A 25150-nucleotide genomic window follows, 5' to 3' on the forward strand; every position below is an offset into this window, starting at 1 on the left:
AGCGAGCTCGTAGTGCGCCTGCGTAGAGCGCACTCTTGCTCCGAAGAGCCGCAGTCTCGGAGCGCCGAAGCGGTCGGTGTTTTGGTGGTCTTTGGCCAACCTCTCTCGCGAACCCGGCGTGGTGGGACTGCACCCTGGGCAGGGACGTCCACCGGGCACGCGAGGGAGCCACAATGCCGGTAAGAAGAGTGGCTCAACCACTGTGGTTTCTCCTCCTCTCAGCGGCCTGGCCGGGGGGCGCGGCGTTGCCATGGAGGCGCGGAGCAGGCGGGCGGCCAGGGTGGGAAGGGGCAGGACCGGGCACTGCGGTCCTGGCGGTTGGGGAGACTGGTGGGTGGGTGTGGGGCGCGTGGGGGTGCCGCTGGCATTGCGAGGGACCTGGGGCAAGCTCTGTTGTTTGCGTCGCTGCTGCATCCCGCAGGGCCGCGCTGCTTGACAAAGGCGCTGTGCCCGAGGACGCATTCTCGCTCGCAGCCCTGCCCGCTGGGTTGGGCGTCTGGAAGCGGCCGCAGAGGGTCGGGTTTGAATGCTCCACACTTCGTAGGATCCCCACGCAGCGGAGTCAGGCTTTGGAAGGCAAGAAAGAGAGAGGTTCCTACCCCTTTGCCAGGCCCCTGACTCAAGCTGTCATTCCTCACGGGGCGCCTTAGCTTACAATGCAAGAATGTAACCAGTAGAGTCTTTGTGTGTGAAGGGGTGGGGAGTGGGTGGTGGTATGTCTGTCTTGTTGGATTTCTCAGATTGTTATCGTGCACTTAGTAAGGGGGCGTCAGTCTTCCAATATAGGGTCATGGGGAACATCTGAGCAGGCCGTTTATTTGCTTGTTATGAGGCCTTGGGCAGTTATTTAATCTTTTTGGGCTCTTAGTTCCCACATAATTTAACTTTTCCTTATGGGATTGTTTTCAGGATGAAATAAGATATTGCTCAGGAGAGCTGAAGGACAGTACTTGACATTTAACGTTAAACAATATTTGTTCCTTGTCGTTCCTTTAAAGTTGTTTATCAATTCATTCAACAAATATTGGGCACCAACCATGTGTTAGACACTGGAGATACAATATTGAGCAAAAGCAGCATGGTTCTTGAACTTGAGAGAAGCTTGCCTTCTTGGGCAGAGGTGAAAGCCATAGGTGTTTACAGAGATAAGAAACTTAACTTGAACTGGGTCAGTCAGAGGCATACAATAGATAGATGTTGATTATAGTGAATTGTAAAGTGCCATGTAGGCTGGCTTACAGATGTCAGGTAATCTATTTTTTCCAAGAGAAACCCGAAATTGTTATATTGTGAAATTTTTCAATTAAAAAATTTTGGCAACTAATTTAAAAGATTTTTAAATATGTTAGTCAACAAAAGACATTTGTGGTTGAATTTAGCCCCTTGGCTACCTGTTTGCAACCACTGTTGTAGAGAGAATGACAGACATTAATTAAATAATGAGCTATCAAAAGTGGAATTGTAACCAGATGCAGAAAGAGCGAGAAGGGTGCACTCAGGGTCGATACAGGCAGACCTCATTTTATTGCTTTTTGCTTTATTGTGTTTCACAGATGTTTGTTTTTTACAAATTGAAAGCAAGATCTTCCACCAGCAAAAAGAGTATGATTCCGTCTACTGCAATGCTTACTTTAATTATTACATTACTCTATTTATTGTTGTGGTCTGGAACTGAACCCACACTATCTCCAAAGTATGCCTATATAAGGATTTAATCCACTCAGGGAAGCCTGCCCAGGTGAAGTGGCTGTTGAGCTGAGATCTGCATTATAAATGAAGAGGATAGTGAGGAATGTTCCAGGCAAGAAACAGCACACGAAAAGGCCTGTGGTGAGGAGCATGATGACAAGAAAAGGCCTAAAAGAAAGCCATTGTGGCTGTGGCTAAGAAGGCTAAGCCGAGTAACTTGTGAGATAAGACAGAAGTAGACATGGGCCAGAGGCAGATCTTATAGACCACCTTGAGGAGTTGGATTTTTATCCTAAGGTCTGCAGGAAACCATTGAAGAGTATTAAGTAGGGGAGTGACAAGATTAGATTTGTGATGAAGCTGACTGCCATGTACTGTAGGGCAGTGGTCCCCAACCCCCGGTCCGTGGGCCATTTGGTACCGGTCCACAGAGAAAGAATAAATAACTTACATTATTTCCGTTTTATTTATATTTAAGTCTGAACGTTTTATTTTTAAAAAATGACCAGGTTCCCTCTGTTACATCCATCTAAGACTTACTCTTGACGCTTGTCTTGGTCATGTGATAAATTTATCCATCCCACCCTAAAGGCTGGTCCGTGAAAATATTTTCTGACATTAAACTGGTCCATGGCCCAAAAAAAGGTTGGGGACCACTGCTGTAGGGGAACGTAATTAGATGCAGAGTGCTGTTAGGAGTCTATTATAATCCAAGATGAAATAATGGTGACTTCAACTCAGGTGGAGACAGTAGAGATGGAGAGAAGTGTATTGTATTGCTATAATTGGTTCCTTGTCAATGACAGTGGCTTATAGTTATTTCTCTAATGCTTTAGAAGTCATATTAAAATATTTTTCTCTGCTGCCTTTGGACTTCCCTTTCTGTCTTTCATTTATTGTCTTCTAGAAAGAAGGTAGACTATATGTGGATGTATTATATGATAAAAAATATTTTACTAATTCATTATAAAAATTAAAGTCTCAGGAGAACACAGGACCTACTATTTTTTTTATTGAAGTTAATTATATTTCCATATGTTTTCCTATAGATAGGGAACTCAGGAAGTCAAATTTTTGTGCAGAATGACAATAATATGCTGGTTTATTTCTGCTTGAATGGCATTTACTAGCAATGTAAATTAGATTTTCCCTCCCCCATTTGTATTGTAAAAGAAACTTTTTCTTATCTTTTAACAAACTTTCTATGTAGCGCCAAGATCTTTAATTGCATTTGACAAATGTTATGGAATGCTTATGTGTGCAAGGCATTGAGATGGCAAAGTAGCCTTTTCAAATTTTAAGATTAATCTGTTGAAGGTAAAAGTAAATGTTCTTTTCGTAATTTGTAAATATTTTCTCCACCAGATCAATAAATCAGAGAAGCCCGAAAGCTGTGATAATGTGAAGGTGGTTGTTAGGTGCCGACCCCTCAATGAGAGAGAGAAATCCATGTGCTACAAGCAGGCTGTCAGTGTGGATGAAATGAGGGGAACTATCACTGTACATAAGACTGATTCTTCCAATGAACCTCCAAAGACATTTACTTTTGATACAGTTTTTGGGCCAGAGAGTAAACAACTTGATGTTTATAACTTAACTGCAAGACCTATTATTGATTCTGTTCTTGAAGGCTACAATGGTGAGTACTTTATATAGTTCACTTATTTTTTTAGTGAGAGAGAGACAAAGGAATAGACAGGGACAGACAGGAAAGGAGAGAGATGAGAAGCATCAATTCTTGATTGGGGCATCTGAGTTGTTTATTGATTGCTTTCTCATATGTGCCTTGACTGGAGGGCTCCAGCTGAGCCAGTGATGCCTTGCTCAAGCCAGCGACCTTGAGCTCAAGTCAGTGACTTTGGGTTTCAAGTCAGTGACCTTTGGGCTCAAGCCAGAGACCATGGGGTCATGTGTGATACCACACTCAAGCTGGTGACCCTGCACTTAAGCTGGTGAGCCCACGCTCAAGCCAGCAACCTTGGGGTTTCAAACCTGAGTCTTCAGCATCCTAGTTCGATGCTCTATTCACTGTGCCACCACCTGGTCAGGCAGTTCACGTTAAAAAAAAATTAACACTTTATCGAGGTCTTATTAGTACCCCATAAATTTACACATTGTAATTATAGTTTGATGAGTTTTAGTAAATACATACAGTTGTGAAACTGTCACCACAATTTAGTTTATCACGTCTCCCAAATTCTTTTATGTCCCTTTGCAGTCCCACCCACACACAACCATTGACTTGCTTGTGGTTTATGGTTTTGACTTTCCTCAAAATTTCAGGTAGATCAAATCATACACTATCTCATCTTTCTTATCTGCTTTCTTTCACTTAGCATAATGTTTTTGAGGGTATCTACATTGTAGCATCTATCAGTAGTTTGTTCCTTTTCATTGCTGAGTTGTATTCCATTGTATAAATATACCACCTTTTATGATCTTTGATAGAAATCTGGATTGTTGTAGTTTGTTTGTTTGTTTGTTTGTTTTTTTAACAGAGACAGAGAGAGCCATAGAGAGGGATAGATAGGGACAGACAGACAGGAACGTAGAGAGATGAGAAGCATCAATGATCAGTTTTTCATTGCGACACCTTAGTTGTTCTTTGATTGCTTTTTCATATGTGCCTTGACCATGGGCCTTCAGCAGACCGAGTAACCCCTTGCTCAAGCCAGCGACCTTGGTGAGCTTTGCTCAAACCCGATGAGCCCGCGCTCAAGCTGGTGACCTCGGGGTCTCGAACCTGAGTCCTCAGCATCCCAGTCTGACACTCTATCCACTGCACCACTGCCTGGTCAGGCTGTTGTAGTTTTTTTACTATCATAAATAATGCTGCTGTGAACATTTTTCTTAAGTCTTTGTACAGATATGTTTTAAGATTTTTGAAATCTTTTTTTTTTTTTTTTTTTTTTTTTTTACAGAGGCAGAGATAGACAGGGACAGACAGACAGGAACGGAGAGAGATGAGAAGCATCAATCATCAGTTTCTCGTTGCGCGTTGCGACTTCTTAGTTGTTCATTGATTGCTTTCTCACATGTGCCTTGACCGTGGGCCTTCAGCAGACCGAGTAACCCCCTGCTGGAGCCAGCGACCTTGGGTCCAAGCTGGTGAGCTCTTTGCTCAAGCCAGATGAGCCCGCGCTCAAGCTGGCGACCTTAGGGTCTCGAACCTGGGTCCTTCCGCATCCCAGTCCGACGCTCTATCCACTGTGCCACCACCTGGTCAGGCTATTTTAAGATTTTTCTTGGGTAGAAACCTAGGAGTGGAAATGCTGGGTCGTATGGTTAATGTATGTTTATTTTTTGAAGAAACTGCCAAACTTTTCCACAGTGGTAAATGTACTACCTTCCCCCCCCCCCCACCAGCATGGTATGAAGGGTTCCCACTTTCTTCACATTCTTGTCTACATTAAGATCAAGGGTTGGGAACCTATGGCTCGCGAGCCAGATGAGGCTCTTTTGATGCCTCATCAGACTGCATCTGGCTCGCAGACAAATCTTTAATAAAAAAAATAATGTTAAAAATATAAAACATTCTCATGTATTACAATCCATTCATTTCCTACCGTTCATGTTCATGGTTGCAGGTGGCTGGAGCCAATCACAGCTGTCCTTCAGGACAACACCAAATTTTTATTGGATAATGCGTAAGGTACACAGGTCACGGGTCGTTGTATGGCTCTTACAGAATTACATTTTAAAATATGTGGTGTTCATGGCTCTCTCAGTCAAAAAGTTTCCTGACCCCTGATTTAGATTATCAGTCTTCTTAATTATAGCCATTATAGAGGATCTGCAGTGGTACATCATTGCTTTAACTTGTATTTCCTTAATGATTAACAATGTTGAAGACTGTTGACCCTTGAACAACACAGGGATCAGGGGCATTGACCTATTACACAGTCAAAAATCTGCATATGATTATTACATGTTAGTCATTTATATATGTTCTTTGGTGAAATATCTCTTAAAATATTTTACCCCCTTTTAAATGTGGTTGCTGGTCTTATTGAGTCCTGCTCTTTGTATACTCTGGATTCAAGTACCGTATTTTTCGCTCCATAAGACACACTGGTTTCCCCCAAAAGTGGAGGGGAAAATGCCCATGCATCATATGGAGTGAAAAATACGGTATTTTATTAAATATTTTAACACACCACTTGGTTCAGAATATTTTTTTTTCTTATTTTTCTCCTTAAAATCGGAGATTTGTCTTATGGTCAAGTACATCTTTTGGAGTGAAAAATATGGAATTTTGAAAATATTTAATCCCAGTCTGTGTCTTGTCTTTTTATTCTCTACATGGTGTTTTTCAAAGAGAAAAAGTTTTGAATTTTGCTTAAGTCCAGTTTGTCAGTCTTTTTCTTTTATCATCATGCATTTGGTGACATAGCTAAGAAATTTTTGCCTAAACCAAGACCACAAAGATTTTCTCCTTTTTTTAAAATTTAAGTTTTATTTTTCAGTTACCGTTTACATACAATGTTATTTTGTATTAGTTTCAGGTGTGTAACACAGTGGTTAGACATATACTTTACAAAGTGTTTCCCTGGTATTTCTAGTACCCACCAGCTACCATACATAGTTATTACAATCTTGTTGATTATATTCAAAATTTGATCACTTTTGACAGGCAGTGATTTCTGGATTGTCTATTCCATGTCTATCCTGTTTTGATTACTGTAGTTTTATTGAATTTTCATATAAATTTTAAGATCACGTGTCAATTTTCACCAAAAAAACCCTGGGTTTTTGTTGAATTGTTTTTCTGGCAATATTTAGTCTTCCAATCCAGGAATATGATACATCCCTCCATCTATTATGTCTTAATTTTTATCATTAGAATTTTAATAGTGTTTAGTTTATAGATCTTGTATGTCTTTTCATAAATTTATTTTTAAATATTTTTTCTGCTTTTGTGAATAGAATTGTTTTTATAATTTCAGTTTTGGAATTGTGTAATATGAACATATAGAAGTGAAAAACTATTTTAGTAGTTTTTTTATTGTGACACTATTATTTTTTTATTATTTATTTTTTTATTATTTTTTTACAGAGAGCAAGAGTCAGAGAGAGGGATAGACAGACAGGAACGGAGAGAGCTGAGAAGCATCAATTATTAATTTTTTGTTGCGACACCTTAGTTGTTCATTGATTGCTTTCTCATGTGCCTTGAACGTGGGCCTTCAGCAGACCGAGTAACCAACCCCTTGCTCGAGCCAGAGACCTTGGGTCCAAACTGGTGAGCTTTGCTCAAACCAGATGAGCGTTCAAGCTGGCGACCTCAGGGTCTCGAACCTGGGTCCCCCCGCATCTCAGTCCAATGCTCTATCCACTGCGCCACCACCTGGTCAGGTGACACAATTTTTTTTTACTATTTTTATTTTTTTTAAACACTTCTAAAAAAATTTTTTTTAAATTTTTATTTATTCATTTTAGAGAGGAGAGAGAGAGACAGAGAGAGAGAGGAGAGAGAGACAGGGGGGAGGAGCTCGAAGCATCAACTCCCATATGTGCCTTGACCAGGCAAGCCCAGGGTTTCGAACCAGCGACCTCAGCATTTCCAGGTCGACGCTTTATCCACTGCGCCACCACAGGTCAGGTGACACAATTTAAATAACATAAAATTCATTGATTTAACCACTTTACAGTGTACTAGTCGGGTTTTTGTACATTTATAGTGTTGTGCTACTATCACCCTTATCTTTTCCAGAACATTTCCATCACCCTGCAAAAGAAACTTTATACCCATATTAGTAGTTACACCCAATCTGTTTCCTCCTACTGTGGCAACTTATTTACTTTAAGTGTATATGAGTTTGCCTCTTTGGGCATTTTATATAAATAGAATCATATACTGTGTCATCTTTTGTGTCTGGCTACTTAACATGATGTTTTCAGTGTTCATCTTTGTAGCGTGTATCAGTACTCCATTCTTTTTTATGGCAAAATAATATTCATTGTATGGATATAGTATAATTTGTTTATTCATCACTTGATGAACAATTAATTCCATTCTTTGTCTATTATGAATAATGTTACTAGGAACATTCTTGAACAAGGTTTTGTGTGAGCAATGTTTTCAGTTCTCTTAGGTATATACCTGGGAGGGAATTGCTACGTCAGAAGGTTAAGCGCCAGATTTTTCCCCACATTTGCCAAAACTTATTATTTGTCTTTCTGACTATCACCATCCTAATGAGTGTGAAGTGGTATCTCAGTATATTTTGCAGTGATTTTTAAGTAAAATAAAAATGTTGTATCCTGCAGCCTTGCTAAACTTGCTTATTATTTCTAGTAGGCTTTTATTATTATTTTGTTTTAGGTAAATTCCCTTGGATTTTCTATAGACAAGAGTATGTTGTATGCAAATAAAGATAATTCAACTAATTTCTTTCTTTCCTATTCTTTTGCTACCTGAATGGCACTGTAGTTACATAATTTCTTTCTATTACCTGAATTGCACTGGCTAAAACCTCCAATACAGTGTTGCAGAGAAGTGGTGGGAGTGGACATTTTTGTCTCTCTCCTAATCTTAGGGAGAAAACATTTACTGTTTTACCAGTAAGTGTGATGTTATTGCTAGATTTTTCATAGACATTCTTTATCAGATTGAGGATGTTTCCCTTTGTTCCTAGTTTGTAGAGATTTTTTTTCAGGAATGTATATTTTGTCAAATACAATTTTTTTCTGCACCTCTTGAAATGATTTTAAAAAAATGTTAATGTGGTCAGCATTGATTTATTTTTAAATGTGAAACCAGACATGCCACTTGGTCATGTTGTTCATCCTTTTGTATGTTGTTAGATTTGATAAAATTTTGTTTAATTTTTTTGTATCTATGTTCATGAGGGACGTAAGTATATAGCGTTCTTGTAATGTCTTTATATGGTTTTGTTATCAGGATAGTACTTGTTCTTGAATGAGTTGGAAAATATTTCCTCCTTTTTAATTATATGGAAAAATTTGTCTAGAATTAGTATTATATCTTCCCTAAGAATTCATCAGTGAAGCCAACTGGAGGTTTGTCTTTTTTTTTTGGAGGGGTTGCGGGGAAGGTTAACTACAGGTTTACTTCTTTAATAGATACATTTAGCCTGACCAGGCGGTGGCGCAGTAGACAGAGCGTCGGACTGGGACATGGAGGACCCAGGTTCGAGACCCCGAGCAAGGCTTACCAGCTTGAGGGGTCACTCGGTCTGCTGTACCCCAACCCCCCGTCAAGGCACATATGAACAACTAAGGAACCGCAATGAAGAATTGATGTTTCTCATCTCTCTCCCTTCCTTCCTGTCTGTCTGTCCCTATCTGTCCCTCTCTCTGCCACACACACACAAAAAATTGATACATTTAATGTGATTAGATGGTAGTTAGGTGTAATATCATTTTGCTATTTTTTGTCCCTTTTCCTTTCCTCTTTTTTATGCCTTTTTTTGGATTATTAAGTATTTTTATTCTCTTTTATCTTCCCTGTTGGCTTATAGCAATACATCTTTTTGTTTTATTTTAGTGGTTGTTTTAAGGTTTATAGTTTAAATCTTAAATATATTATAGTTTACCTTCAAGTGGTGTACAACTTCATGCATAATATAAAAATTTTACACCATATTCCTTTTCTCTCCTCCCAAGCTTTGTGCTGTTATCATATATTTTACTTCTTTACGTATTATAAACTGCAAAACACGTTGTTGTTTTTTTGTTGTTTAAACCATCAGTTGTCTTTTAAAGAGATTTAAATAATAAGAAAAAATACTTATTTACCCACATATTACCATTTCTGGCACTCTATTCTTTTCTGTAGATTCATTTTTCCATCTCGTATCATTTTTCTTGTGCATTACAAAACTTCCTTTAACACTCCTTAGAGTGCAGGTCAGCTGCTGATGAATTCTTCTAGCTTTTGTAGTCTAGAAAAAATATTCATATTGTCTTTTTTTTTTTTTTAAGTATTTTCACTGGACATGTGATTCTAGGTACATAGTTTCTTTTGATACTTTAAAGATATTGCTGTAGTCTCATTTGTATTTTTTCTGATCAGGAATCTTTCATTCTCTTCTTGCTTCTTCTATATATAACATGTCTTTCTCTGGTTGCTTTTAACATTTTCTTCTTTATTACTGGTTTTGAGCAATTTGATATGTGCCTTGGTGTGTTTTTCTTCATGTTTCTGTGATTATGGTTCATTAATATTCTTGGATCTGTGGGTTTGTAGTTTTTTATAAAACTTGGAGAACTTTCAGGCATTATTCAAATATTTTTTCTGTCTCTGCTCTTCACTTTTTGGGGGATTACATTGAAGTATATATTAGACTACTTGAAAATGTTTCAGAGCTCACTGAATCTTTTTTTTTTTTGTAGTTCATAGCTTATTGATTAAAAAAATTTTTTTTGTATTGTTTTTGTATGGTCCTTCTCCCCCCCATTTCTCCGAAGTCAGTAGTGGGAAGGCAGTCAGACAGACTCCTGCATGCGCCCTACCGGGATTCACCCGGCATGCCCACCAGGGGACGAAGCTCCACTGTTGCTGGAGCCATTCTAGCACCTGAGGCAGAGGCCGTGGAGTCATCCTCAGCGCCCAGGCCAACTCCGCTCCAGTGGAGCCTTGGCTGCAGGAGGGGAAGAGAGAGACAGAGAGGAAGGAGAGAGGGAAGGGTAGAGAAGCAGATGGGCGCTTCTCTTGTGTGCCCTGACCGGAAATTGATACGCCAGGCCGACACTACCGCTGAGCCAACCGGCCAGGGCCTGTATGTTTACTTTGTGATCTTTTTTTTCTGCAGTGTCTAATCTACCGTTGACACTATTGTATTTTTCATCTCACATATTGTGGTTTTCATCTCTGAAAGTTTGATTTGGGTCTTTGTTATATCTCCCATCCAAGTTCTTTCAAACATCCATTCTAACTTTCCACTGAATGTTTTAACATAGAATACAGTTTTTTATAACTTTTAATATTTTTGTTTGCTTATTCTAATATTTGTGTCAGTTTGAGTTGATTTTTATTTATTTATTTCATTATGAGTCATAACGTTTTCCTTTTTGCAAGCTTGGCAATTGTTTTTCTCTTTTATTTTTTAAATGAGAGGAGAGGAGATAGGTTCCCACATGCACCCCAACTGGAACCCACCTGGCAACCTCTGTCTGGGTCTGATGTTCAAATCAACTGAACCATCCTCAGCACCTGGGGCCAGTGCTTGAACCAGTCGAGCCACTGGCTGCTAGAGGGGAAGAGAAGCAAATGGTTGTTTCTCCTGTGTGCCCTGACCACAGATGGAACCCAGGACATCTGCATGCCGGGCCAATTCTCTATCCACTGAACCACCTGGCCAGAACCTGGCAATATTTTTTGTTGGATGCCAGACAGTGAATTTGATCTTGGGCCTTAGATTTTTTTTTTATTCTTGTAAATATTCATGAGCTTTGCTCTGGGATGTAGTTACTTTAAGATTATGAAGAAAATAACTACTGTTTAATGTACTCTACCAGACATCATGTTGGTCACTTAAAGTAGTGTTTCATTTGGTTTTTACTATTAATGGTAGTTAATTTTTTTTTTTTTTTTTTGTATTTTTCTGAAGCTGGAAACGGGGAGAGACAGTCAGACAGACTCCCGCATGCGCCCAACCGGGATCCACCCGGCACGCCCACCAGGGGCGAGGCTCTGCCCACCAGGGGGCGATGCTCTGCTGCGACCAGAGCCACTCTAGCGCCTGGGGCAGAGGCCAAGGAGCCATCCCCGGGCCATCTTTGCTCCAATGGAGCCTTGGCTGCGGGAGGGGAAGAGAGAGACAGAGAGGAAGGGGGGGGGTGGAGAAGCAAATGGGCGCTTCTCCTATGTGCCCGGGTCGGGAATCGAACCCGGGTTCCCCGCACGCCAGGCCGACGCTCTACCGCTGAGCCAACCGGCCAGGGCCTAATGGTAGTTAAATTTTTATTCCCATTTTACCTTTGAGACAATTTCTGGGTAGAAACTTTTTTAAGGACAAGTGGATAAAATGTGGCAGCTACATGGATTCACACTGACGTCTTTCTGCTCTACAACCTATATTCTTTCACTGTAATTATACTACCTTCTCCAATTTAATGTCCACATTGAGTAATTAATGTACATGTTACAAGGAATGTTTTAAAATGATCTAGCCCTGGCCAGGTAGCTCAGTTGGTTAGAGCATTGTCTCAATACATCAAGGTTGTGGTTTGATCCTGGTCAGGGCACATACTAGAATCAACCAACAAATGTATAAATAAATGGAACAACAAACTGATGTTTCTCTCCCTGTATTCCTCTCTCTCTAAAAATCAGTAAACAAAAATTAAAAAAGATCTATAATATAAGACTTCACATTTAGAGTTTGGGATTCTTTTTATTAATATATAATTAGGAATCTGTCATTGACTCTGATACTTTAATAGTGAGCTTTGCCCATATGGTGCAGAGTATGTATTATAATTGTTGGTAATAAAGGTGAAAATTGTACTAGAATTCAGGGAAGGAATTGCATCACAGTGTCAAAGGAATTAATTGTAAGAGCTATTGTTATGTATCATTAGACTAAAAAGAAATGGATTCTCTTTATTTTCAGGGACTATTTTTGCATATGGACAAACTGGAACAGGCAAAACTTTCACCATGGAAGGTGTTCGAGCTGTTCCTGAACTGAGAGGAATCATTCCAAATTCATTTGCTCACATATTTGGTCATATTGCAAAAGCAGAGGGTGATACAAGGTAAAAGAATTCTTTTATTTTCTAATATTGAGAAGTACAAACAGAAAGGTGTGTAGGTTCAAAATTTTATAAACACATTTTAAAACTGTTCTTATGAAAATTCCACTTTTGATGTTTTTAAAATGATTTATTTATAGATTTTTGGTTCGAGTATCTTATTTGGAAATATATAATGAAGAAGTTCGTGACCTTTTGGGCAAGGATCAGACACAGAGATTAGAGGTAAGGATACTTGAAATCGGAGTACTTTCCAAAACAGTAGAATGTTTACTAAATTAAAGTCCTTTTTGTAGAAAAGGTAATTTTACTATTTCACTTATTTTTGACCAGGTAATATGGTCACATGGTTCAGAAAGAAAAATATTGTAAAAATTCATGCATCAAAGTCTTGTTCCTGTTGCATATGCCCCATAATCACTTTCAGTATCCCTTTAGTGTTTCTATGTAAATACAAACAAATACAATTTTATTTTTACTCCAAAAGTAGCATACTATATACCAGGGGTCCCCAAACTTTTTACACAGGGGGCCAGTTTACTGTCCCTCAGACCGTTGGAGGGCCGGACTATAAAGAAAAGTATGAACAAATCCCTATCCTTTTTATTTTATTTTAAAGTAAAAAAACAAAATGGGAACAAATACAATATTTAAAATAAATAACAAGTAAATTTAAATCAACAAACTGACCAGTATTTCAATGGGAACTATGGGCCTGCTTTTGGCTAATGAGATGGTCAATGTGCTCCTCTCACTGACCACCAATGAAAGAGGTGCCCCTTCTGGAAGTGCGGTGGGGGCCAGATAAATGGCCTGAGGGGGCTGCATGCGGCCTGCGGGACGTAGTTTAGGGACCCCTGCTATATACAATGATCTGCATGTAGATTCACATGCAGTTGTTTAGGGACCCCTGCTATATACAATGATCTGCATGTAGATTCACATGCAGTTGTAAGAAGTAATACAGAGAGATACTATTTATATAGATGCTCCCTTTACACAGTTTTCTCCAATGGTAACATTTTATAAAGTTACAGTACAGTGTTACAATCAAGATATTACATAGATATAATCCACACATCTAATTACAGAGACAGAGTCAGAGAGAGGGATAGACAGGGACAGACAGACAGGAATGGAGAGATGAGAAGCATCAATCATCAGTTTTTCGTTGCACTTTGTGACACCTTAGTTGTTCATTGCTTGCTTTCTCATATGTGCCTTGACCGTGGGGCTACAGCTGACCGAGTAACCCCTTGCTTGAGCCAGCGATCTTGGGTCCAAGTTTGTGAGCTTTGCTCAAACCAGATGAGCTCGCGCTCAAACTGGCGACCTCGGGGTCTCGAACCTGGGTCCTCTGCATCCCAGTCCAACGCTCTATCCACTGCGCCACCGCCTGGTCAGGCTCCACACATCTAATTAAATGCCCTTGGTTTTTCTTGCACTCTTTTGTGTTCTATTGATATATATATGTGGGTATGTCCATTATCATATCAAGGTACTAATAAAGTTCATCAGAAAGATGCCTTATGTTACCCTTTTATAACAACATCTACTGCTTCCTCTGTCCCCATCTCTAACACCTGACATATGTACCATAGTTTGTTTAACCATTCATCCATTCAAAGACATCTAGGTTGTTTACAGTTCTTGGCTATTATGAATAAAGCAACAAGGAACATTCACACAGAGGTTTATATGCAAATCTAAATTTTCATTCTCTCTTATGAATTCCTGAGACTACTCCAGAATTTACACTGCTCACAAAAATTAGGGGATATTTTATCGCTTCATATTCATTTTGAAATATCCCCTAATTTTTGTGAGCAGTATATTTTAAGTCAGGAATTTTTAAAGTATCAAGAATACAGGTATTAAGACTAATGAATGTAGTCACAAATATTAGTGTTTTCTCTTTTTTTGTGTGACAGAGACAGATAGGGACAGACAGACAGGAAAGGAGAGGTATGAGAAGCATCAATTCTTCATTGCGGCACCTAGTTGTTCATTGATTGCTTTCTCATATGTGCCTTGACCGTGGGCCTTCAGCAGACCGAGTAACCCCTTGTTCGAGCCAGCGACCTTGGGTCCAAGCTGGTGAGCTTTGCTCAAACCAGATGAGCCCACGCTCAAGCTGGCAACCTCAGGGTCTCAAACCTGGGTCCTCCGCATCCCAGTCTGATGCTCTATTCACTGCGCCACCGCCTGGTCAGGCTATTCACCCTTTTAAGCCCCTTCATTCTCCCCTACCCTAGTCAATGATTAATCTCCTTTCTGCCCATGTAAATTTTCCTAGTTTGGATATGTCCCACAGAGGAATGATATAGTATGTGGTACTTTGTGACTGGGTTCTTTAACTTGGCATAATCTTCCATGGCACATCCATGTTTTAGCAGGTATCATCAGTGTTTCGTTTCTCTTTGTTGCTGAATAATCTGTTATATGGATATACCACACTTTATTTATTCCTTCACCAGTTGAACATTTAGGTGGCTTCTACTTTTTGTATATTATAAATAATGCTGTCATGAACATTCTTGTTCAAAGTTTTGTGTGAACATGTTTCCAGTTTTCTTGGTTATGTATCAGTGTAATTGTGGATCATGTGGTAACACTATTTTTCACTATTTGAGGAACTGTCAGAGTGTTTTCTGCAATGGCTGTACCATTTACGTTTCCATCAGCAGTGTATGAGGTGTCCAGTTTTTCCACATCCTTGTTAACTCTTGTCATTTTCTTTTTTTATATTGTCTTTTATTATAGCCATTATAGTCGGTGAGCACTTGTGGGCTTGATTTCCATTTCCCCAAAGGCTAATGATGTTGAGTATCTTTTCACATGCTATTGGCTATTTGTAAACCTTTGGAAGAATGTTCAGATCCTTTGCCCATTTTTAAATGGATTATTTTTATGTTATTCAGTTGTAATAGTTTTTTATATAATGTAGATAGAATTTCCATATCAGATATATTAATTTGAAAAAAATTTCTCCAGTCTGTGATTTGTCTTTTTACTTTCTTGATGGTATCTTTTATAGCACAGAAGTTTGGAATTTTGATCAGTCCTAATTTTTCTATATTTAGTTTTGTTGCTTATGCTTTTGGTGTTAATATCTAAGAAACTATTGCTTAATCCATGTTTATGAAAGTTTATGCCTCTGTTTTCTTCTAAGAGTTCTAGATAGTTTTAGCTCTTATATTTAGGTTGTTGATCCATTTTGAGTTAACTTCTGTAAACATTGTAAGGTAAAGGACCAACCAACTAATTGTTTTGCCTGTAAATATTCAGTTGTCTCAGCAGCTTATTGAAAAGATTATTTCCCCCATTGTAGTTTGCTTTTTTCACTGAATAATGGATTGTGGCAATCTTTCAAAAGCATTACAGAGAAAGTGTCCTCATTTATTTACTTATTTGCCTTTTTTAAAAGCTGCATAATATCCTTTGGACAGAAATAAAATTTATTTAGACAGCCCTCTGTTGGTGAACTCTTGGATTGTTTCTGACCTTGCTGTCACAAACAGTTCTGTGGTAAATATACTACATATACAGGCATATCTTAGGCTACATTTTTGAAGCAGTACTGCTGAGTCAAGTGATAAATATTTATAAATATTATGAGGTATTTTAATATTTTAGGAAATAAACGTAAGGAAATAATAGCCTTTAAAATATTAATATTAAAATTTTGATTGGAATTGCATTGTTGGTAAAATGATTAGAGTAATGTATGTAGCATAAGAGTAGCCACTATTGTATAGTGGTGTGGAATACATGTAGAGTAGCAGCAGCTACTATTACTGAACTCTTATAATGTGGTAGGAGGCAGTCAGCACAGCAAGTTGTGGTAGTAGTACACACTTTATTTCATTTACTCTTCCCCAGCAGTTTCGCTGATGTGAAAAATGAAACCTAGAGGAGTTACCTGATTTGTTCAAGGTCATGTAGCAGGTGAATGATGGTATCTTCTAAGATTAAGAGAGCAGTTTCTGAGGTCCTATCTTTTAGTTTTAATTCTGGCTCTGACCTTGTGTGAGCAAGTTACTTCACCTCTATTAGCCTTAGTTTTGCCATATAAAAATGGAAATAGTAATAGTATCTACTTCATAGGATTATTGCCAACATTAGTAAATTAATACAAAGTGTTTAAATCAGTGCTTGACACATAATATTCAATGTAAACATTAGGTTTTTCTTTTTTAAGTTTACTATACAAACTGAACTTTGGAGCAATGTGTTATGTTACAGGTTAGGGATTGTCAGAGACTGTTGGACCTTAATGCAAGCTTATTCTATAATTATTATGTGAACATAGCAAATGTGATGTATTTAAAATTTTTTTTTGCTAGTTGCCATCTTTAGTTTTGATGGATACTTTGTTAGTTCTGTGCTTTTTTTTTTGAAAGTTTATTACACAAATTATCAGAATGTAAATCATTTGGAAAGAACATTTCCATTTTTACGCCAATAATCATAGCTCAGATTTACTCTCAGCAACAGTCTTATCAATGGTTTTCAACTATATTAGACCCAATATCCCTTTTTTATATTTTTTAATGCTTCTTTCATTATCTTGAAATAAAAATCAGATGGTAAAAATAAACCTACACACATAACATACTAATTGTAATGTAAAAAAGAATAAAAGGACTTAAAAAATAAAATGTTAGCACTTCAGTATTTTAGTTAATACTTCAGAGGTGACACTCTGACATAATACAGGAGTCTGATGCATATTTAATCATCATAATTACATCAGCTGCAACAGACTTACAGGTATGTTGAATTGATAACACCTTGATTGGTATTACTGTCAATGACATGGGCTTTAAAACAGTGATTAGCTCTTGGTAGAGTTCTGAGCAAAATAAAGTAATTCTTTTCTCAGATTTCTTTCATTCCTATAGTACTATTACCATGGACAAGCAGTATGTTTTTATTTGTAAAATAGAGTTAGGGAGAACTTGTCTGAGGAAGAACTTGTCTGAGCCTGAAGACCCCCAGACCCCGTGGGGACCGTTACTGTTACTGCCGACCTGCTATGACAGCAGTTTTCAACTATTTTTCATCTCATGGCACACATAAACTATTGATAATTACTAAAATTCTGCAGCACACCAAAAAATATAATTTTAGGCTGTCTGACAAAAACATAGTTATAATTTTGATTCATTCACACTAGATACCTATTGTGTTGGCTGCTGTTATTTTTTTATTTGACAATCCTAAGAGAAAAAAGGTCAGTGCCCCTAACTAAATACAAAAATTCCTGGCCCTAACCAGTTAGCTCAGTGGTAGAACGTTGGCCTGGTGTGTGGGTGTCCCAGATTTGATTCCCAGCCAGGGCACACAGGAGAAGCAACTGTCTGCTTCTCTAACCCTCCCCCTTCTCTCTTTTTCTCTCTCTTTCTCTCCCCCTTCCACAGCCATGGCTTGATTGGTTTAAGCATATCAGCCCCAGGCGCTGAGGATGGCTCCATGGAGCCTCCCCTTTAGGTGCTGAAAATAGTTCGGATGTGAGCATGGCCCCAGCTGGGCAGAGCACTGACCCCAGATGGGGGTTGCCAGGTGGATCCCGGTCAAGGTGCATGCAGGAGTCTGTCTATCTCCCCTCCTCTCATTTGGAAAAGAAGAAAAAATCTTGTGACACACCAGTGGAAAATCGCTGCTTTAGGGCTTTTCGGAGCAGTTTGAAATCCACTGGTTTATAGAAGCCAACACCCTCCTTTACTACTAATAAAATTAGGGTTTTATTTATATCCCATTACAGAAAAAGGGTTATTTTTCCTAATGTATAAATATTTATATATCTTATAAATTTTTATAAAAGACAAAAAAAAACCCCAAAACCCCAACTAGATCTGAAATCTACACCTGGACTTTGGAGTGTCTACCCTATGACTTTTGTCTTTGGGACTGTTTTTTAAACTTTTGTTTATTGTCTTTGTCTATGAGGTCTTACTCCCTGTGGAATGGCTTTCCTTATGGGCAGTCATGGGCCTTTGCCTTCATGCTTTTGTGTTGACTTGTGGAGGTGACTTCTGGGTTTTCCAAAGTGAACTTTGTATTTTTAATACTATTTGTATTTTATATAGATCTTCCCTAAATATATCCTTTAAATTTGGTAAAATTTCTCACAAGGCTACTCACAGAAAGGTAATATTTTTACATGGATGCCATAGATCTAAGTATTTCATACAACTATTTGAAGTTGTCTAGAGCTTCAAGTTGCTGGTGAGACCTAGAAAGGCTTAACCTTATCTCTGCCTGCCTCTGTAGCCAAGTGTTACCACCACCACTGCCCTCCCCGTCCCTGTCCTGCTTCCTACTGTTTCCAGGCACCATGACTTTTTATTTTTTTCTAACTGCCTAGTATAAATATTTTCTCATTTCAGGGTCCTTGTGTATACTCTTTTCCTTCTGCCCCAACCCAGATTGGCTCCTTTTTCTTTAAGTGTTAGCTTAAACATCATCTTAAGGAAGCTTATTCTGTTCCTCCTTCATTAGCTTAACCTTCTCTTTATTGTATTTTCATACTCTTATATTTTTTTTAATTCATGGCATTATCACAATTGAAATAAAATAATTTTTGTGTGTAATTATTTGTATATTCTCCCCATAGATTTTTATTTCAAGAAGTGTAGAGACTACGTCTACCTTGTTCACCTGTACATTCAGTATTTAGCAGTGTCTCATAGTAGATATTCAGTAAATAATTGTGTTCAATAACACATTTATTTACATATTGTTTATATATAGTAGGTGTTCAATAACTAACACAGAGTAACTATTCAGTGAATAGTTGTGGAAGAATTATGGGTATTTGTGTAAAGTCTTATGATTTTTATTTTTTTTAGGTTAAAGAAAGACCTGATGTGGGAGTTTATATCAAAGACTTATCAGCTTATGTGGTAAATAATGCTGATGATATGGATAGAATTATGACACTAGGCCACAAAAATCGTAAGTAGTACATAATTGTGATTAGATATTTATGTGCTGAGTAGACTGGTTTGGAAGCAAAATTGGTATGGCATTTTGTCTCAAAAAGACTGGATTTTTAAGTTTCTTGAAAACTCTCTCTGATTATTTATTAGATAGAGAGGATATATGGATGAAAGGTATTATAGATTGCTTTCTGTACTGATCAAAATTTTGTTTCTTAGAAATAGTGCTATGTCTTTGAAGCTCTCCTATAGCTGTCTCTTGTTAGCTATAACAACACTTTTTGAGCCCTTACTATGTGGTACATGCTTATACAAACTGCTTTATAAGAATGATCTTTTAATCCTCACAATAGATTATGACTATGTAAATCCTTATTTTATGATTGAGGAAACCAAGACAATTTAAGTAACTTGTCCAAGGTTCTATAGTCCTTATTAAGTGGCAGAGGGAATATTTTAGCCTTGGTCATGAACCAGCATGTCCAGGCACTCTACTGTCTCCCTTTTATTGACAAGAAAATCAAAACAAAAATAAGGTGGCATTTTTTAAGGTAATTGTTTCCAATTTTGTCTAGATAATAAAGAACTTAAGCAATATTTAATATACATTACCAGTGATGTTGCTAATAGTGATTAGAGATTAGAGGTGAAAGATAAGAACAGTGGAAGTAAACATTTTTTTCACAGATTTTATGACTAGACTATAAATCAAGCAAACTCAAGGCAATTAAACCAAAAATTTTAAAAATCAATTGCACTCTTGCCTGACCAGGTGGTGACGCAGTGAATAGAGTAGGGGTCCCCAAAATTTTTACACAGGGGGCCAGTTCACTGTCTCTCAGACTGTTGGAGGGCTGGACTATAAAAAAACTATGAACTATGAACAAATCCCTATGCACACTGCACATATCTTATTTTAAAGTAAAAAAACAAAACAGGAACAAATAGAATATTTAAAATAAAGAACAAGTAAATTTAAATCAACAAACTGACCAGTATTTCAATGGGAATTATGGGCCTGCTTTTGGCTAATGAGATGGTCAATGTGCTCCTCTCACTGACCACCAATGAAAGAGGTTCCCCTTCCGGAAGTGCGGCGGGGGCCGGATAAATGGCCTCAGGGGACTGCAGTTTGGGGACCCCTGGGATAGAGCATCGGACTGGGACACAGAAGACTCAGGTTCGAAACCCTGAGGTTGCTGGCTTGAGCACAGGCTCATCTGGTTTGAACAAGGCTCACCAATTTAAGCCTAAGGTCACTGGCTTGAGCAAGGGGTCACTCGGTCTGCTGTAGCTGCTGGTCAAGGCACGTATGAGAAAATCAATGAATAACTAAGGTACCACAGCGAAGAGTTGATGCTTCTCATCTCTCTCCCTTCCTGTCTATCTGTCCCTCTCTCTGTCTCTGTCACAAAAATAAATAAATAATCAATTGCATTCTTAAAAACCAAGTAGGAGAAAGAAAAAGACCAAATTTTAACAGGAAAATGAACAAAAATATATACAAAAACATTATTCACAGAACTAAACAGCAATATGCAGCATAGGAAAGGATGTTCAACTTTATATATAAATACTCTGGAAAATGCAGTTAAAACACCAGTGGGAGCTATTGTACCCATCAGTTTGGATGAAAAGAGAACAAGGTTGGTGAGGCTCTGAAGAAATGGGCACTGGTGATAGATTATGGAGAAAATTTTTTTTTCCTTTTAAATTTTATTTAGAAAATTAAATTTAATGGGGTGACATTGATTAATAAGAGTACATAGGTCCCAAGCAAACATTTTTATAGCATTTGAATTGTTGATTGTGTTGTCTGTCCATCACCCAGAATGGCTTTTTTGATGAGGGTGGTATAATAGAAGCCATTGAAATTTTTAAAATGCATTTCTGCCTGACCAGAATGTGGCGCAGTAGACAGAACATCAACCTGGGATGCTGAGGATCCAGGTTCAAAATCTCAAGGTCACCAGCTTGAATGTGAGCCCATCCAGCTTGAGTGTGTAAAGTTGCTGGCTTGAGCATGGGTTCTTAGACATGATCCCAAGGTTGCTGACTTAAGCAAGGGACCACTGGCTCGGCTGGAGCCCCCCTACCCACCAAGGAACATATGAGAAAGCAGTCAATTAGCAACTGAGGTGCTGCAAGTATGAGTTGATATCTCTCATCTCTCTCCTTCCTATCTGTTCCTGTCTGATCCTCTCTCCCTCTTTCTCTCTCTCTCTCTCTCTCTCTCTCTCTCACTGAAAAGAAATGCATTTCTTTTGAACTGGTGTTTCTAATTCTAGATACATGTTCTAGAAATATATTTTTAAGTGTAAACAAAAAGTGCTTTATTGAAACATTATTTGTAATAAAGTTTCATACAACTTAAATAACTATAAACAACATTGGGCCCTGGCTGGTTGGCTCATGGTAGTGTCAGCCCAGCGTGCAGTCATCCCAGGTTCAGTTCCTAGTCAGGGCACAAATGAGAAGCAAGCATCTGCAGCTCTCCCCCTCCTTCTCCATTTCTTTCTCTCTCTCTCATGGCTGGTGGCTCGGTTGATTCGAGCATCAGCCCTAGATGGGGTTTCTAGGTGGATCCCTGTCGGGAGACATGCAGGAGTCTATCTCCCCTCCTCTCATTTAAAACAACAACAAAAACACACGAACAGAAAACATTGATTACATAAATTATGGTACAAAAGTACTGTGGACTATAATGAAGCTCTGAACAAAAAAAAATGAGTTTAATCTACATGTAGAGACTTGGAGGATTCTCAGGATATATTAGTAAATGAAAGCAAATTACAGAATAGTATTACTGCATCATCCCATTAATATATGTGTAAAAAAGTCAAACGATTAAACTGTATATCTGGACATAGTGTGTATGTGTGTATACCCAATGTGTGCATGTGAAATACAAAATGAAAGGACATTTAATAGTGTTTCACTCTAGGGAAGGGGAAGTAAGATTGGGAAAAAGGAATCTCAGGAGCTTTCACTGTTTTTTGTTTTTTTAATGTATTTTTAGTTTTTTTATATCAGGAATATGTTCATGTACTGCTTATTTTAAAAACTTTTTAACATAGGATGCCATTCACAGTAGTGACCGAAACCTCCCATTAACTACCTGAAGAATTAATTTAACTTGGTATGTGAGATATGTTCAAGGAGAACTAAAGAATTCTAATGAGAGAAATCAAATGAAACAGAGATAAAGGGACTTGAAATCCTAAGATAGCAGAGAGGAAAATTTAATAAATGATTGAATCTAAGAATTAAACATTTAGTACAAATATTAGTACAAAAGTTTCAACATAAAAGTATAAATTTTATTATATTGTAAAATAATTAGTAAAATAATGATTAAGAGGGAAATAGCAGAGGGGAAATGGGACAATAAAAGCTGCTATTCTGGGAGCATTTGACATCTTGCTCCTCGGCATTTCCTCAATTTGATCAAACAAACTCTTAAAAATGAAAAAAAAACCCCAAAAAACAGCAAATGCTGCTTTTCTAAATAGATGAAAAATTAACACAAATATAAAATTAGCACCCATTTTGTACAGGTGGTCATAGTATAAAAATAGTTAATTTTATACTTAAGAAAATAAGTCGGTCATCTCACGAATAAGTAAACAGCCTGCCTAGCAACTAAAATGCAAATTTAAACTATTCTAGTACATTTACATTGTGAGCATTCTTGTAATTGGTTAATATTTTTTTAAATAATTATTTTTTTACAGTTGACATACAGTATTAATTTCAGGTATACAACACAGTGTTCAAACATCTACACAACTCATGAAGATGTCACCCTATAAATATAGTACCCATCTGACACCATAGTCACTATGATGCTATTGACCATATTCCCCACGCTACGCCCAGTACTCCTGTTCAGTGCATGACTACTCTGTAACTACCAATCTGTACCTCCTAATCCCTTCCCCCTTCACCCATCCCTCCAACTCGGCTCCCATCTGTCAACCATCAAAATGTTCTCTATGAGTCTGTCTCTGTTCTGCCTGTTAATTTTGTTTCTTCTAGATTCCACACACAAGTGAAACCATGTGGCACCTGTCCCTCTCTGTCCAAATACCCAACTCAAAATAATATGCCCTCTATCCATGTTGCTGCAAAAGGCATATGCAAATTGGTTAATATTTTTGTACAATAGTGTTTTCAGCCTTTAAAACAAAGTCCTTTTTAAAAAATTATTTTTTGGAACAGGTAATCCATACATACGGTATAAAGTTCAAAGGCATAAAAGTATACATTGAAAAACAAGTCTCTCCTACCCTTGTGTGTCAGTCTCCTAGTTTCCATCCCTGGTGGCAACCTTTGTTAGTTTCTAATGTGCCCTTTCTAATGTAGTCTGTGTGTCTACTCGTGTGTGATTTTAGAGAAAGTGCTTGTCCTCTTCCTTTATGAGTCTGATAATAGCATACTTAATTCACTTAATATTATCTTAGAGATCACTTCATATTAATACATACTAGTGTGTATATAAGCATTTAAAAAGAATGATTTAGCATTTCATTCGGTGGATCTCCATAATTTTTTTACCCAGTCTTTTATTGATGGACTTTTGGGTTGTTTTCAATTTTGCTATTATGAATAATACAGCAATAAATATTCTTATATATATGTGAGTTTATATACATGCAGGCATATTTACTGGATACATTTTTTCATGCCCTCTTGAAAAACATAAAAATTTAATTTTTTTTTTTTTTTTGTATTTTTCTGAAATTGGAAACAGGGAGGCAGTCAGAAAGACTCCCGCATGCACCCGACCGGGATCCACTAGGCATGCCCACCAGGGGGCGATGCTCTGTCCATCTGGGGCGTCACTCTGTTGAAACCAGAGCCATTCTAGCGCCTGAGGCGGAGGCCATGGAGCCATCCTCAGCGCCCGGGCCACTTTGCTCCAATGGAGCCTTGGTTGCGGGAGGGGAAGAGAGAGAGAAGAAGGAGAGGGGGAGGGGTGGAGAAGCAGATGGGTGCTTCTTCTGTGTGCCCTGGCCGGGAATTGAACCTGGGACTCCTGCATGCCAGGCTGACGCTCTTCCACTGAGCCAATGGGCCAGGGCTAAAATTTAATTTTTTTATTCTAAAATAAATATTTGACAAATATAGCTATGGAAGTATTTTTTGTTTTATTTCCATATGTGACATGTCAGTAGGTTAACTAGAGCATCAAGTTTACTTGATTGCCTCAAGTTTGTCAAATTCACTGTAGGGCACATTTAACAATGTGTCTGTTGTGTTTCTTTGTTTTCATAACAGAAATACAGAAAAATTACAATCATAAATAGCATGATTTAATTACATTGCAAAAAAAGAATTAATATGAGTTTTTCAAATTACATACCTCCCCATCAAAATCGAATAACACTGCTACAGTGTAATTTGGTATCACATTGCTATGAAACAATTCCTACTCTTTGACCTGGTAATTCCAGTTTGGAAAATGCATCCCATGGAAGTAATCCTAAAGGAAAGTACCTGCTCAGAGCTGCTCATCTTAGTGCTGCTCCTTAGGAGGACTGCAATGGGAAACCATCCCGGTCTCACTCAGTCAGGGAGTGGCAAAATCAAGGCTTAATCACTTTTTATATTTCTGGAAAAAATTCATAAATTCATAATTTGATTATAAGAAAATAGAAAAATATAGTATGAATTCACAAATCCTTGCATTTTCTTTCACTACGTTTTCATCAGGCTTACTATTTTTTTTCAATTATAGTTTACTTTCAATATTATTTTATATTGGTTTCGGGTATACAGCATAGTGGTTAGAC

At 38.0% G+C, this 25150-nt stretch overlaps 1 protein-coding gene across 3 annotated transcripts in view; it reads left to right on the top strand.

Moving 5' to 3' along the window:
• The window catches only part of KIF3A (kinesin family member 3A), a 49797-nt gene continuing 24647 nt past the window's right edge, over positions 1-25150 (top strand). For 2 of the 3 annotated variants that reach the window (XM_066278368.1, XM_066278366.1), the window contains exons 1-5: positions 1-179; positions 3055-3328; positions 12270-12414; positions 12552-12636; positions 19266-19371. In XM_066278368.1, coding sequence (XP_066134465.1) covers positions 174-179; positions 3055-3328; positions 12270-12414; positions 12552-12636; positions 19266-19371 — 616 coding nt within the window. In that variant the 5' untranslated portion in view covers positions 1-173. The remainder of the gene's footprint in view (positions 180-3054; positions 3329-12269; positions 12415-12551; positions 12637-19265; positions 19372-25150) is intronic. The other variant, XM_066278367.1, reaches the window with a different exon arrangement.

Source organism: Saccopteryx bilineata, chromosome 4 (assembly GCF_036850765.1).
Source record: "Saccopteryx bilineata isolate mSacBil1 chromosome 4, mSacBil1_pri_phased_curated, whole genome shotgun sequence".
NCBI classification, from domain to species: domain Eukaryota; kingdom Metazoa; phylum Chordata; class Mammalia; order Chiroptera; family Emballonuridae; genus Saccopteryx; species Saccopteryx bilineata.